Here is a 16,528-nt window from a genome sequence, read left to right as displayed (position 1 = left end):
TCCCGATGCCCACTCAAGGATTATCTTTGTCTGCTTCCATATTTTATATGAGAAGTTTTGGGTATCTGTGGGACATCCAGAAGTTGTTCAGTAGAAGGGAGACAGAAATATGAACCTTAGAATAACAGCAAACTTAACACAGCAATTGCCCTAACTTGAAAAGGGATGTCCATCTAATATACACTGAAATTTCATAAAAATCTTAAAATTTTTAAAAATGTTTATTCTTGAGAGAGAGACAGAGAGAGCAAGAGCGAGAGCATGAACGGGGGAGAGGCAGAGAGAGAAGGAGACACAGAATCCAAAGAAGACTCCAGGCTCTGAGCTGTCAGCACAGAGCCTGATGTAGGGCTCTAACTCACAAGCCGTGAGATCATGACCTGAGCTGAAGTCGGACGCTTAACCAATTGAGTCACCCAGGCGCCCCAGTATTCATAAAAATCTTACTGCATTATAAAATTCCAGATCCTCTTCCAAAGGAGAGAAAAAATTAAGATGAAAATTAGAGAATACATTTTATACTTCTTAACAGAAAAGTAAATACATTTGACAAAGGCAGTTCTCAACTCTAAAAACTGTGAACATCCTTAATCATTTTTTTTTAAACTGTAGAATTTCTTGCAAACACATAATACATATAAACAGACTGCTCCCCTGACCTGCTCTCCCCACAGTAAATACAACTGTAGCCCAGATCTCTCCTTAGAATTACAGACTGATACATTCAATTCTATGTACTCAGTATGTCCGCATGAATGCCCTTCAACCTGGAAAATGGACCTCTTCATTTTTCTCCCCAAATCTATTTCCTCCAGACTTCCCTTTAGTAAGCAGCACCACTATCCACTCAGTGGGTTATTCAAGCATCCTTGCTTCCTCTTTTACTCTCTGCATTCTTTACAAGGTCTTGCCATCTCTACTTCTAGAACACAACCTGATCTATTTTCTCTATTGCCACTGCTATCATCCTAGTTTAAGCCATCATCATACTTTATAATGATTTCAGTTTCCTAAGTCTCCTTGCTTCCCTTACTGGCTCTACTAATCCAATTTCCACACAGCGGCCAGATGATTTTTTTTTATGTGTATTTATTTTTGAGAGTGAGCATGAGTGGGGGTAGGGGCAAAAAGAGAGCTGAACAGAGGATCTGAAGTGGGCTCTGCACCGACAGAAGAAAGCCTGACATGGACCTCAAAGTCACAAACCATGAGATCATGACCTGAGCTGATGTAGGCCACTTAACCGAGAGTCACCCAGGCACCCCAAAAATTGTTTTTGTATTTTTTAATGTTTTATTATTTATTTAAATATATGTTTTAATGTTTATTTTTGAGAGCCAGAGACAGAGCACGAGCAGGGGAGGGGCAGAAAGAGAGAGGGAGACAGACTCTGAAGCAGGCTCCAGGCTCTGAGCTGTCAGCACAGAGCTTGACATGGGGCTCAAAATCACGAGCTGTGAGATCATGACCTGAGCCGAAGTTGGACACTTAACCGACTGAGCCACCCAGGCACCCAAGAAATGTTTTTTTTCTAATACAAATCAGATCATGATACTAGATTTAATATCCAAATTCCCTGCTGTGGCCACAGAGATCTACTTGACCTGGTCCTACATACCTCTCCAACTTCATCTCTTTGAATCCTCTCCCCACCTTTCCACTCCCCCACTTTCCTCCACCTCCAAGGATTTCCAAATACAAAGGTCTTCTGGCAATTAATAGGCCTAGCTTCATCTCTTCTTGCAGGTCTCAGCCTCATGTTGCCTCCACCCAGAGGACTTTCCTGACCACTTAATCCTATTTCTTTTTATTCTTCAGTGTTCAAGGCTGCTTATTTCCATTTTATCATTTACTACAAGCTATAGCTATTTTATATCATGTTAATTATTATCAACTCACTGCTTAGCATAGTGCCTAGTACACAAAAACAAGATTTTCACTGTAAGGAAAAAACTGGGGACCCCTAAGAATAGATTTCAATTATTAATACCATTTGGCTAGTGGCAAATTCTGTGTTTTGTATCCCTGACCTGTGATTTTTAGCATTCTCCTTTCCTAAGCCTAAAAATTCCCCTTAAACCACATCTCTCTCCTATCCTCCCATCCCAATCCCCACAAATGAAGACTTCAGTCATGCTCCCAGTCTTCTTAAAGCTGTAAGTCTTCTGTAGGCAAAAGAGACCCTATGGCAATTTAAAACACTAATGTTTTTAGTATGCTTTTATTGTACTCAGAATCCAGTATCATTATTTATATAGCTACTAAAAAGTTTTTTTTTTTTTTTTAAGGTTTATTTACTTTTGAGACAGAAAGAGAGAGAGCACACACAAAGAGGGGAAGAGCAGCGAGCGATCAAGCGAGAGAGAATCCCAAGCAGGCTCCGTTCCGTGCTATCATTGCAGAGCCTGACGTAGGGCTCGAACTCACAAACCATGAGATCATGACCTGGGCCAAAATCAAGAGTTGGATGCTTAACCAACTGAGCCACCTAGGCGTCCCAGCTACTAAGACGTTAATTCATCTATAGTTACACTTTTCTATCATGGTATTCTAATTATTTTCTTTAGATTGATAATAAACAGTAATGCAATATTTAGTGGCTTTGTGGGACATTACCTGTTATACTATACACTGTTAAAAGCATAATTTCTGGAATAAGCATAAGATTTAGTCCTTAGTCACTTATTAGTAGTGGGCTTGGGCAATTAACTTGACCTAAGTTCTAGTTTCAATGCCTGTTGAAGGGGTTAAATAAAAATACCTGTATTTTTACAGGGATGCTGTGGGCATTAAATGAGGTAAAACCTATAAAAAACAATTAGTACCATACCTGGTACTGAGTAACTAATCACAATAATAGCTAATATTTATTGGATAATCAATAATCTCTGAATTTTCTAGTACATATTCCATCACTAATAAGCATTGTGACCCCTCACATTTCAATTTATTTCTGTTAGATCAGAGCACTGGACTACATGAAAAAAGTGCCTTCATGTTCAAATATTTTATTTCTTCCTTCCGTATTATTTCAATTATATGGTAGAATAATCTAGAGTTTTGCACACTTGTCTGAGAACTCCAACTTTTTTTTTTCAAGTCAATGCAGACAGAAGGAAACTGCCATTTAAATGATGTTATGTTGGGGCACCTGGGTGGCTCAGTCGGTTAAGTTTCTGACTTCGGCTCATGACACGATCTCATGGTTCATGAGTTTGGGCCCTGTGTCAGGCTCTGTGCTGACAGCTCAGAGCCTGGAGTGTGCTTTGAATTCTGTGTCTCCCTCTCACTTCCCTCTCCAGCTTGCACTCTTTCTCAAAAATAAACAAACATTAAAAAATAAATGAATGAATGAATGATGCTGTTTCCTGGGACAAATGTGCCCATCACCCAGAAGTGAACTACAAAGGTGCCAAGACTCTTGCCCTCTGTGACTGACAGAGCAGCCACTGGTTGCTATGTGTGATGCAAAAGAAACCTAAATAAAGCAGTACTTCTGATAGAGCTGACTCCTGCCATCTGTGACGTCATAATTCAGCAAGTAAATATAGTGGGGTTGGCAGATAACTCCCATTTTCTCTTAAACACACATTTCTTCAAACATCACAAAACATACATCAGAAAGATACCTTTTGCTGCTCTTAATAGATCCTGACTTGTACCATAACAGTGGTCAATAAATTGTTTTAATTTCTTAAATTCAGCAATCTCACAGATAATTATTCTGCATATTCTCCAATAACTAAAATTATAATTTCCTATCACTGTTTGTGCAAGCTTTAATAACAGTAATTCATTTTCAGCCAGTTAGGTTTGATAAAAACTTTCTAAGAGATATGGCAATTTTGAGAGTTCTTCACAAATTAAGAAGGAAATGAAGGAAAAAAAAATACCGTACATCATCTTTTCATTTTGAAAAGCATCTCTAACATAAAGACACCTACAGATTGAAAGTAAGGGGATGGAGAACCATCTATCACGCTAATGGTAAACAAAAGAAAGCCGGAATAGCCATACTTCTATCAGACAACCTAGACTTTAAAAATAGACTGTATCAAGAGATGAAGAAGGGCATGTATATCATAATTAAGGGGTCTATCCACCAAGAAGACCTAACAATTGTAAACATTTATGTGCCAAATGTGGAAGCACCCAAATACATAAATCAATGAATCACAAACATAAAGAAACTCATCGATGAAAAGCATCTCTACCATCAAATGCTGAATCAATGTGGGGCTTAAACTCACAATCCTGAGATCAAGGTCCACATACTCTACGGACTGAGCCAGCTAGTCACCCCCAAAATACTGTATTTTAAAATGGATAAACCTTCCATCTTTTCCTTTCTCTCTGTCCCTTTATTATTTTTTTTAAAGCCCAGATAAGTAAATGCATATTCTAACCCTCCTCTGTGAAGTCTACTCAGATTGCAGAGCTACTTTTGAAATTAAGGCCTTGTTTACAGGGAAAAAGGCATAGAGAATGAGGCTGATGGAATTCAGGGACAAACTATTTCCTCATTTTTCTTCCTACAAAGCACTTTAAACAAAAGGAAGCTTGCAGATGCAACATCAACTTCAATATGTTCCATAAGGAATGAAGGGAAAACATGGAATGATAGCCAAAATATGAAGCATAACTGTGATGAAATTTTTTTTTTAATTTAACGTTTATTTATTATCGAGAGACAGACACAGAGCGTGAGCAGGGGAGGGGTAAAGAGAGGGAACACACAGAATCTGAAACAGGCTCCAGGCTCTGAGCTGTCAGCACAGAGCCTGACGCGGGGCTCGAACTCATGAACTGTGAGATCATGACCTGAGCCGAAGTCAGTCGCCCAACCGAGCCACCCAGGTGCCCCATAACTGTGATGAAATATTGACAAAAAAAATGAAACTGTGTTCTTTCAAACCATTATGCTTTTGAAGAAGTTAATAATAACAGATGCAATACACATCAGCCTTCTACATCAACTCAGCATTTTGAAGTCTGTAAATTTCCGAACAGCTTTACTGAGAAATAACTCATACATTATAAAAGTCACTACTGTACACAACTGGATACTTTTTATTAATTCAGAGTTGTACAACCATGAACAATTTTGTAACATTTTTTTATCACCTCCAAAGGAAACCTCATACTGATTAAGAATCACTCCCATGCTCTCCTAACTCTCCATTCCTACACCTAAGAATCTACTACCTCCTGTCTCTACAAATTTACCTATTCTGGACATTTCATATAAATGAACCAATATATGGCCTTTTGTGACTGGCTTCTTTCATCTAGCCTAATTTTTTCAAGTTCACCCATGTTATAGCAAGTATCAGTACTTTATTCCTTTTTACTGCCAAATAATATTCCTTTCTGAAAATGGATAGATCATATTTCATTTTCCATTCATCAGGTAGCAGACATTTGGGCTGTTTCTACTTTGTGGTTAATAAAATAATGCTGCCATGAACATTCACATACAAGTTTTTTTGAGGATGTGTTTTCAATTCTTTTGGATATGTATCTATGAGTGGAACTGTTAGGATGTATGAAGTTTGTCTTTTACCATAGCAGTTGAATAAACGTTTAACATAAAGAGCAATAGATATTCTAAAATTAAAGCTGTACATACTTTGAAAAAGCACTTTTTCCTCCTACACTAAGTATGTTTAAGTTAAATAAACCACCTATAATGACAGAAAAAGAAGTTGCAAGTCATAAAAATTCTGCAAGAAAACTATGTTTTATTTTTTACTTTTCAGAGTTTACTAACTTTGAAATATTAATATTTATGTTTATTTAAATAAGAACTGCTGAATTTACCTTTTACTTGAGTGTTAAGAAATAATTAAAGACACATTTCTAAGACTCAAAAGTAAACATATATGTACAAGTTTTTGTGTGGACATAAGTTTTCAATTCCTTAGTATACCAAATGAGACAAAAACATATCCACACAAAAAAACCTGCATAGGACTACATGGATGGAACAAGAGGGTATTATGCTAAGTGAAATCAGTCAGAGAAAGACAAGTATCATATGACTTCACTCATATGAGGAATTTAAGATACCAAACAGATGAACAAAAGGGAAGGGAAGCAAAAAGAATATAAAAACAGGGAAGAGGACAAAACATAAAAGACTGAAATATAGAGAACAAACAGAGGGTTGCGGGAGAGGGGATGTTTAAATGGGTATGGGGCATTAAGGAATCTACTCCTGAAATCATTGTTGCACCATATGCTAACTTGGATATAAATTAAACAATAAATAAATTAAAAACCAAAAACCAAAAAAAAAAAAAAAAAAAACCCCCAAAAAACCTGCACAGGGATGTTTATAGCAGCTTTACTGATAACCACCAAAACCTAGAAACAAGCAAGACAGCCTTCAGTAGGTAAGTGGATAAGCTACCGTATAACCAGACAATGGAACATTATTTGGCACTTAAAAAAAATAAATAAATAAAAAGAGCTACCAAAAGCTAAGAAAAGACATGGAGGAGACTTAAATGCTTATCACTCATGAAAACAGCCAATCTGAAGTGGCTACCTACTGTTTGATTCCTCCTATATGACATTATGGAAAAGGCAAAACTATGGAGATCAGTGGTTGCCATGGACTGGGGTTAGGAAGTGCCAATTAGGCAGAGCAAGACAATTTTTAGGGCAAACTATTCTGTATGATAAAATGATGGATACATATGAACTATACACTTGTCAAACCCATAGGATGTACAACACCAAAAGTGAATCCTGATGTTAACTATGGTCTTTGAGAAATAATGAAACCATCGATTCATCAACATAACAAGTGTTCTACCTGGTACAGGATGCTGACAGTGGAGATAATTATGTGCGTGTTGGGGCAAGAGATAGGTGAGAACTCTGTACTTGGTGTTCAATTTTGCTGTGAACATAAAGTACTCTAAAAAAAAAAAAGTTTGTCAATTAAATAAAAAAGTAAACAGTAGCCACCAGAAAATAAATAATGGGACATAAAAAAATCACTTACTACTGTTTCCTTGGCTGGAGGAGGCTTGATCTGTTGACTGGGAATCAGAACAAATGTCAGAGTACCATGCATATCAGACTGCAACAGAAAGATTAGGTTATTTAAAAACTGTCACTTACAAAAATCATTCTATGACCTTATAAGCAATATTCCCTAAACTGGACTATTCTGGATCCCCTAGAACACTTTCTAAAAAGTTGGTAAAGATGAATGCTGTTTCATAAGGAAGCACAAATTGGGCCTTTCATGAACTCCATTATAATAAGCTACTCAGGAATGGGACATTCTGCAATTCTGGTCCACCAGAGAAACTCACTTAGCTCATAAGTCTTTGGTTTTTGTATTACATTTGGTGTAAGCTTAGAAAGATTGCACAGTGAAGGATTGAAAGATACCACAGTGCTATAACAATTCTAGGTTATCTACTCTGGCACACATCAATTTTAATAAAGTATAACTTGAAATAGTAATTGTGACCAGGATTAGAAAAATGATGCAAATATACACATATTCTCACTTCCCAGATACATGGTCTCTGTCATTCATTTTATTTTTTAACTGTATGGAGTTTTACTGTCAGGTAACTATTATTTCCCAGTACACCACTGACTGCCTTGTTCAGATACCTCCAACCTGAACAGTAATCACAAATTCTAGTCCAGAGATAGCAAGGAGCTATCTCTGTGTTCAACATAGAGACAAGAGCCAATAAAACAAGGCCTAAAAACAATGACCACTGACACTGCTCTACCAAAGCAATGAATGAGTTTGGGTGAAAATAAGGACATTTTATAGATTCTTCAACAAACATCAGTAGATAAGACAGATTCTATTGTAACAACTGATATTAAATAAATAAGAATAGAAGTCTGGTTTGTGGATATATACAAAGTGATCAAATTGCCCTCAAAGACAGACTATAAAATGGCTTCCTGATTATACCAGCACTGTCCAAAAGAACTTTCTACAACGTTCTAATATGGAAGCCATTAGCTATATACTACTCTTGAACACCTGAAATGCAGCAAATATGAATGAGTAATGTAATTTTAAGTTTTACTTAAATCTAAATAACTAGCACCAGGAGCTAGTGGTTATTATGTTGGGCAGTGTACATCTATACCATTACTATTACCTAATATCATTAAGGAAACAGCAATCAGTTGAAGAGAATTAAAAAAAAAAAAAAGAACTTAAAAATGATAAGGGTATGGACTTTGTTTTATCACTATTTTCCTACTGGCTAGCACATGGTAGGCACTCAATAAATATATGTTGAAGAATTAGTTATATTGTGATTTCAGAGGCAATATACATAGTAGTAATAAAGCTTAAAAAAAAAAAATCAGTGGTAACCACCCCAAAATGAAACTCTACTAATAAGTATTACAGAAATAATTATATCATGTGAAAATTCAGTTAGAAATTGTCTAAGAATTTTTAATATTTTTAAAATATTGTATTTTGAAGTCTAATTACAAAGAAAACAGCTTTTAAGAATCTAACAGTTCTTTTTATTTTTTAACATTTATTTATTTTTAGGAGACAGAGACAGAGCATGAGAGGGGGAGGAGCAGAGAGAGAGGGAGACACAGAATCTGAAGCAGGCTCCAGGCTCTGAGCTGTCAGCACAGAGCCCGACATGGGGCTCGGGCTCACAAACCGTGAGATCATGATCTAAGCCGAAGTCGGACACTGGGTGAGCTGGGTGAGCCACCCAGGTGTCCACCTAACAGTTATTCTCCTGTATTAACTTACCAACAAGTCAAAAACCTCATTGACATCTTTCCCTCGAATTTCAATGCCATTAATCTCCAGAACTTCATCTCCTTCATGTAATAAACCACTTTTCTCTGCAGCACCTCCTTTTACTATCCGACTAATGATGACAGAATCCATCTCATTACGAACTGTAGCACCCTAAAAAAGGCAGTATGTAATTTTGAAATAGAAATGCACTTTTTTGTTAAACATTTCTTCATTAATTTTTTTTCTATTGTTAAACATTTCTTCATTAAATTTTGTTTCTATTCAACAATACTAGTTTTCAGTTATCTTGAAAAAAAAACCAAAACAACCTAACTTACACAACTAGAGTAACCATGGTAATTAGCTTTGAAAGTTCATCATTTTCCTTACATTTTGTTTCAGACACACTATGTATTCATTAGAATCAAGCAGACTTCTGAAGTATACAATAACAGAAATATGCACTTAAAAACAACGTGAAGACCTATAATCAAATTTGTTCTCTAGATTCTGGATACTATTCATGGTTATACTATATTTAGATGTACTTTGTGAACATGACTTGTAACTATAAAGTCCTTTTTTAAAATTCAAAATATGATTAAGGGATGAATAATAATCTGCTTGATTATTCAAACATTATATATTATAGCTGCAACCAATTCACATTTAAATGTATCAAACATTAGCATTCATTACATAAATTGAAAGCACAACTGAAATACATATGCTCAAAAAATGGAAATATGAAATATGGATTAAAAGCTTAAAAGCAGACAGAGTTCGTAACATTTTTCTCCTAAACTTTAAAAAAAAATGTTTTTTTAATGTTTAGTTTTGGAAGAGATAGAGGACAAGCAAGGGAGGCGCAGAGAGAGAGGGAGACCCAGAATTTGAAGCAGGCTCCAGGCTCTGAGCTGTTAGCATAGAGCCCTACTCAGGGCTCAAACCCAGGAACTGTGAGATCATGACCTGAGCTGAAGTCAGATGCTTAAATGACTGAGCCGCCCAGGTGCCCCTCTCCTAAACACTTAACATTTTCTTGTAACTTTCCCAATTTCTTTTTCTGTGGGGGGAAAAAATCTAATTACATAACTGCCCATAAGATACAGTCCCTAACTTATGTACCACACTATTCAAGATGTAATTTGAGACATTGTTTCTCTGAAAACAAAAGAAAGAAAATTGAGACAATGATAGATTTAGAAAAGAGATCGAAAAAAAAGTTTTACATGACAACATTAAAAAACAAAAAAATTAAAACATTAACATTAAAGAATACATATTTCTAAGTATATGTGGAAAATATAAGTAACTGTATTTCAAGAGATTTAATGGAATGAAAATATCAGAATTTCTAATTGTTTTTTTTTTTTTTAATTTTTTTTTCAACGTTTTTTATTTATTTTTGGGACAGAGAGAGACAGAGCATGAACGGGGGAGGGGCAGAGAGAGAGGGAGACACAGAATCGGAAACAGGCTCCAGGCTCCGAGCCATCAGCCCAGAGCCCGATGCGGGGCTTGAACTCACGGACTGCGAGATCGTGACCTGGCTGAAGTCGGACGCTTAACCAACTGCGCCACCCAGGCGCCCCTAATTATTGTTTTTTTAAAAAGCTGGGAGAATAAATGAAGCAGATAATTTGTCCTTTCTTTGTTCCTCAACAATTATTTTACAAGCTATTATTTTCATCAAATCATAGGTAAGAAAACATGAACAAATTTTTCTCAACTGAATAAGGAACATGAGCAAGAGCAAGAACATAAAAGAACTCCAGCAAGTCAACCTCAAAAAAGAAAAACTACCAGAAATGTAAAGGGGTCTTCAATTATCTGCCATATAGAAGATCTCTATGTAGAAAGGCTCTCAGATCAGAGATGTGGAACACTTACCAGTGGAATATCTCTAGCCTTTTCGATACGAACTATTTTTACAGTTTCTCTTCCATACTGGCCAATGCTTTCATAAATTCTCTCATCTGAAATGGGCTCTAGCTGCATTTCCTGCTCAGCAACCTTATCATGGGCCAATAAAAGTGCCTGTTTCAAAGAAATCCACAGCATTTACAGTAGCAGCATGATTTCTGTAGAGAGATTTTTAACCTAATCATGTAGATTAATATTCTCATTTAAACCTTTAAAAGAGGTGCTATAATTATTTATTCAGATCTGTTTCCAAAGTTTCTAACTGAAGTACATATGCAACCCTGTGTCTTTTATAGCTAAAAATAAAGATGTGTTAAGTGTAACAGGGTAACTCTCGGATGGGTTATCAAAGTCTAAAATGCTTATTAAACTTCAGGGGCAGCCAGGTGGCTCAGTTGGTTAAGCATCCAACTTCAGCTCAGGTCGTGATCTTGCAGTGTGTGAGTTCAAGTCCCACGGCAGGCTCTGTGCTGACAGCTCAGAGCCTGTAGCCTGCTTCAGATTCTGTGTCTTCCTCTCTCTCTCTCTCTCCCCCTCCCCCCATTAACGCTGTCTCTCCCTCTCTCAAGAATAAACATTAAAAAATAAAATTTAAAAAATGCTTATTAAACTTCATAAAAACAAAATCAATTTAATGGACCAACACCATAGAAAATTAAAATTTATGGAAAAATATAACCAAAAAAGGGGAAGAATTTTTTTAAATCTTTATTTTTTAGAGAGAACATGACCAGGGGAAGGGCAAAGAGGGAGGAAGAAAGAGAGAATCCCAAGGAGGCTTCCGACTGTCAGTGCAGAGCCTGACGCGGGGCTCAAAATCAGAAACCATGAGATCATGACCTGAGATAAAATCAGGAGCCGGATGCTTAACTGAATGAGCCACCCCCACCCAGGTACTCCCAAAAGGGAAGAATTTTTGTGAAAAATATAAAGTTGTTTCAAAACTAATGTGGTTAATTTTAAATATAAAAATAGATAATCCAAAAAATAAGTAACTATATAAATATCTATATCTATATTATATATCTATATATATATTTCAACATAGTAATTTATTTTGCAGTGGGAGGTGTAAATAAAACAGGCTGGACAGATAATGTTTGAGGTTCTTTCTAGCCCTAAGAGATTTTGATTCAAAGAGATTTTGAATGCTAGAAAAATCACATATATATATACATACATATGGTTCTGTTCATTTTCTACCTGAATATGTGGAGCATTCAGCAAAGCAGTTAATTCTTGTCCTTCCTTCTGGTGGATTGGCTTCAAAACAGTTTGTACCTAAGAAACAAAAGATTATTTTTCCTAGGTTACAGGAAACATCACCAGCATCTATACAAGTCTTAAAAAAAAAAAAAAAAAAAAAAAGATACAATTTAAATCAGTAAAATCTACTTATAAGAAAGGAAAGCACTATAAAGAATTATAAGAGAAAAAAGGAATGTGTTTTTTCTCAGAGTTTTCCATCTTGCTATCATTGTTAACAGTGTTTTTTATTTAAAAAAATACACTAAAGATTTTGGTATTTATGACTATGAATGAACTATTTTTTTTTTTTAATTTTTTAAATCTTTAATTTTAGAGAGAGAGTACAAGCAGGAGAGAGGGGCAGAGGGTGAGAATTTTAAGCAGGCTCCATTCTCAGTGTGGAGCCTGACGTGGGGCTTAATCCTATGACCTTGGGATCATGACCTGAGCCGAATTCAAGAGTCAGACAGCCACTCAACCCACTGAGTCACCCAGGTGTCCCAAACTGTTTGCTTCTTGGAAGTTTTTATCAATGTACTATAAAATAGACTAAAAATGATTACATAAGGGAAGAAAAATTATCTTAACAGTTACTTGCTATTTTGTAGTTTTAAAATCATATGTTTATATATTTTAAACCAGAGATGATACTTTAAAGAGTTACAGACTAACGAGATAAGCTTACATGAGAGTAATGGAACAACTACAATACCACAGGCACAGGTAATTAAAAAAGTCTCGAGGTGGAGCAATTCTTGCATTCATAGGAGAAACACTTAATTATGATGAGTTTCTTTTAGTCTTTGTTTCCTTACCTGTAAAATGGCACCTACTATTCAAAGTTTGAGATAATCCATATAAACTGCTTAGCACAGTACCTGGGCACACAGTAAAACCTTGGTCTGTGAGCACAATTCACTCAGGAAACCTGCTTGTAATCCAAAGCACTCATGTATCAAAGCAAATTTCAAGAACCATCGGCTCAGTTGTGATCATGTAATGTTTGGCATCACATTATTACTCATATTGCAAGAGACTGCCGTTTATCAAGTTAAAATTTATTAGAAATGATTGCTTGGCTTGCAAGACACTCACAGAACAAGTTACAATCCAAGGTTTTAATAATAAATTACTATTTTAATACATTTCTAGATGTGAGTTATTCATATTTTAAGATTTCTATATTAACGTTCCTACACTTAAGTATTAAAACAGTTTAACACAAGAATTATGTTTCTTAATGTTTTGATAGAGCTTGTACATAAAATCACCCAAGCATGGTGATTTTTTAAAGGTGGATTTCTGATTTCTTAATTTTAACTATTACTTGTCTACTTTTTTGGGTTATCTGTCCTTAAATCACTTTGGCAATTTATATTTCCTTAAAAGAACCATCCACTTCATAGCACTTGGACATTTAACACCATAAAGCTGTAACTGTATTATAATTTTTTAATCTCCTATGTTTGCATTCATGCTTTTTTCTTTCCTGATGTTACTGGTATTTTTTTTCTTTCGTGTAACTTGGCAAAGGATTCTCTATTTTCTTGTACTAAAACCCAGTCTCTAATTTTAAATCTACTGTTCCTTCCATTTAAATAATGTAATTCCTGGGATGCCTGTGTGGCTCAGTTGCTTAAGCGTCTGACTCTTGACTTCAGCTCGGGTCATGATCTCATCTCATGGTTCACGGGATCAAGCCCTGTGTTGGGCTCTGCACTGACAGTGCACAGCCTGCTTGAGATTCTCTTTCTCCTCCTCTCTCTGCCCCCTCCCCTGCTCGTGCTCTCTCAAAAATAAATAAACTTAAAAAAAAATTCTTACAACTCAGATCAACACTCTGATTTTTTAAGTGGTAAAAAAAACTCTGACAAGCTATTTTACAAAAGATAGGGAAACAGCCTATAAAAAAATGCCCACTATATGTTAATACAAACTAAAATGAGATACCATTACACCTCTGCCAGAATGATAAACAGGAAACAACTCAAATATCAACAGGTGAGTGGTTAAACAAATTGCGGGATATTCATACAATGGAATACTACTACTCAGCAAGACGTTACAAATACTGATAAATGCAACACATGGATAAATATGAAAAAGAAGTCAGACACAAAAGACTACATATGATCTTATTCCATTTATATGAAATGTTCAGAAAAGGCAAATTAGTAAATAAAAACAAAACTGATCAGTGAAGGCCTAGGGCCCGGGAAGTGGGAAGGAGGTGTTACTGTCTGTAATGGGCCATGAGGGAGCTTAGCGAAAGTCACGGATGCTTCTGTAACGACCACAGTGATAGATTACACAGGTGTATATCATGTGTCAAAGCATACTGAACTATACAATAAATGTACCCATTTTAAGCATATGTAAATCATAGCTCAATAAAGTTGGTTACCAAAAAAATATGTCCATAAACCCCAAAACTATGGGAAAATCTGTGTATCCCCTTTATGCTTAGTTTTACTGAAATAAGATCATACTATTTATATAATTTTATAACAGCATTTAATAACTTTTACTTGATATTAATTATAAAAACATTTTTCTATGTCATTAAATATCTTTTTCAATTCTAAAACAGAAATATAAACTTTTAGTTTTTGTTGGCTGTCACTTACAAGATCATGTCCAAGCTCCTTAGTGTTATTCTTAGCATCATCTGATTTCTGCCTCTTCTCCAGCCCTATCACCTGGCACTCCTCATGCTATAACCTTTTTTGGTCCAGCTCCAAACTGCTGCTTCCTCCCTGCATGTATCAGGCTGTCTCCCTATGATGACCGTGAATGGTCCCTATGATGCCAGCTGTCCCAGCGACCTGAATTTGCTTAGATAACATGTACTCATAAGTCTGAACAAACTTGATTTAAAATTGTTGATGGGACTAGACTGAGCCCATTATAGATGGAACTCATCTTTTTCAGCTTTGTTTGGCTATTCACAGAATGGCTGGCAAACTGCATTCAATGTTTTGACAAATTCAATAAAAGAGGACAGGAAGTCTTCCTTGATGTCTCCTTTACCTTTAGTCTCCATATAGGAACAATAGGTCCTATTAGTTTTCTATTTAAATATTTCTTCACTTCACGTTCAACTGCTACTCAAAATCTTACAGCTGGACAATTACATAGCCTCCATACTTTATGCCTCCATTCTTGACCTCACACAATTTCTAAGTTTTTTGCTTTAAACTTTTCTTTACAGTGACTTTTTCATATTAAATTTGGGAAACATAAATATCAAAATAAGAAAATTACCTATCTCTCACCACTTAAAGATAGGCTTCTTAATAATTTACTTTTTCCAATATCTCTCACATGCATGTTTGAAAAGGATGTTTGCATGTGTACAAATTATATCCATATTTTAATAGGCATCATGTTGAATATCAAACCAATGTTTTTGCTTCTGAAAGTAACTAATTCAACCTATTGAAATTAGAAACAAATTCATAGTTTCCCTGTTCTCCCACTTTATATTTCACTATTACATATACTATTATGTTTTTACTTTTTCGTTGTAGTAGCTAGTCCCTCCAGAAAAATGTTAGTACTAGAGGTGAGAGTCTGTAGATTGTCCTGTTCCAAGCTTAAAAAGCAATGTGGTGGGTATTTCACCATTAGGCAAGATGCTCCCCATTGATTTGATATTATTTATCAACTTAACAAAATGTACCTGGCTTTCTAAGAATTTTCACCACCAAGGGAAAGGTACTGAATTTATTTTCAGGTATCTTTTCTGCATCATCAAGTTGATCCTATGGTTTTCTCCTGTCATCTATTTGTGTAAGTTAATTATTTTAAAATATTTACCAACATGGATCCATTATAAGTTAAATTTAAACTTATTAATATGGCTTTCTGGCCTTCAGGATCTGGACTCCAATTTTAAGACTATATCCTACCCTTTACTCATTGTTGAACAAATATGCCAGAAACTTTCTCAGTCACTATGATCTTTGTACCCTTTGCCAATGGAATGGCTTTTCCTCTTTCTTGGACTTCCTGGTAAATTCCCAATCATCCTTCAAGATTCAGCAACTTAAATTTTCTTCAAAATTTTTGCTTCCTCCCATCACTGCCCCTTGAATCAGGTACATCTATCACATGCTCTTGGTACCTTACTCATACTGCCATCACAGTACTTCTCATTAGGTTGTAATTGATTCACTGTTCTTCCTCAGTGATAGCCTAACTCAACTTTAACTGGTCAATGGACATCTGGGTTGATTCCAGTTATTATCTGAATGCTAAAACAGTATTTGTAACTAAGCCTTTGTGTGGATACGTTTTCAGTTTTCTCAGGTATATAACCAGAAGTGGAGCTGCTGGTTCATAATATATAGGTACGTTAAACTTTAGTAGATATTGCCAAACATTTTCCAAAGTGGTAGTACCAATTTATACTCTATGAGAGTTTCGGCTGCTTCACAAGCTCACAAACATTTGATATTGCCTGTTTTTTTGTTTTTTGTTTTTTTAAGTCATTCTGGTGTCTCTGTAGTGGTATCTCATTTTAATTTGTATTTCTCTGATAGGAATGATCTGAACACCTTTTCATACTTATTGACCATTTGGATTTTTTTC

General features: G+C 35.6%; 1 protein-coding gene across 4 annotated transcripts in view; it reads right to left on the bottom strand.

Annotated features, from left to right (window-relative positions):
* Positions 1–16,528, bottom strand: part of PALS1 (protein associated with LIN7 1, MAGUK p55 family member) — a 93,050-nt gene that overhangs the window by 22,778 nt on the left and 53,744 nt on the right. For all 4 annotated transcript variants that reach the window (XM_058739393.1, XM_058739391.1, XM_058739392.1 and 1 more), the window contains exons 4-7: positions 11,891–11,968; positions 10,655–10,801; positions 8,771–8,932; positions 7,013–7,090 (exon numbers count right to left, since the gene is read on the bottom strand). In XM_058739393.1, coding sequence (XP_058595376.1) covers positions 7,013–7,090; positions 8,771–8,932; positions 10,655–10,801; positions 11,891–11,968 — 465 coding nt within the window. The remainder of the gene's footprint in view (positions 1–7,012; positions 7,091–8,770; positions 8,933–10,654; positions 10,802–11,890; positions 11,969–16,528) is intronic.

This window comes from Neofelis nebulosa, chromosome 7 (assembly GCF_028018385.1).
Source record: "Neofelis nebulosa isolate mNeoNeb1 chromosome 7, mNeoNeb1.pri, whole genome shotgun sequence".
In the NCBI taxonomy this organism is placed as follows: Eukaryota; Metazoa; Chordata; class Mammalia; order Carnivora; family Felidae; genus Neofelis; species Neofelis nebulosa.
The sequence above is the reverse complement of the archived record's forward strand: the minus strand, read 5'-3'. Positions and strand labels throughout refer to the sequence as shown.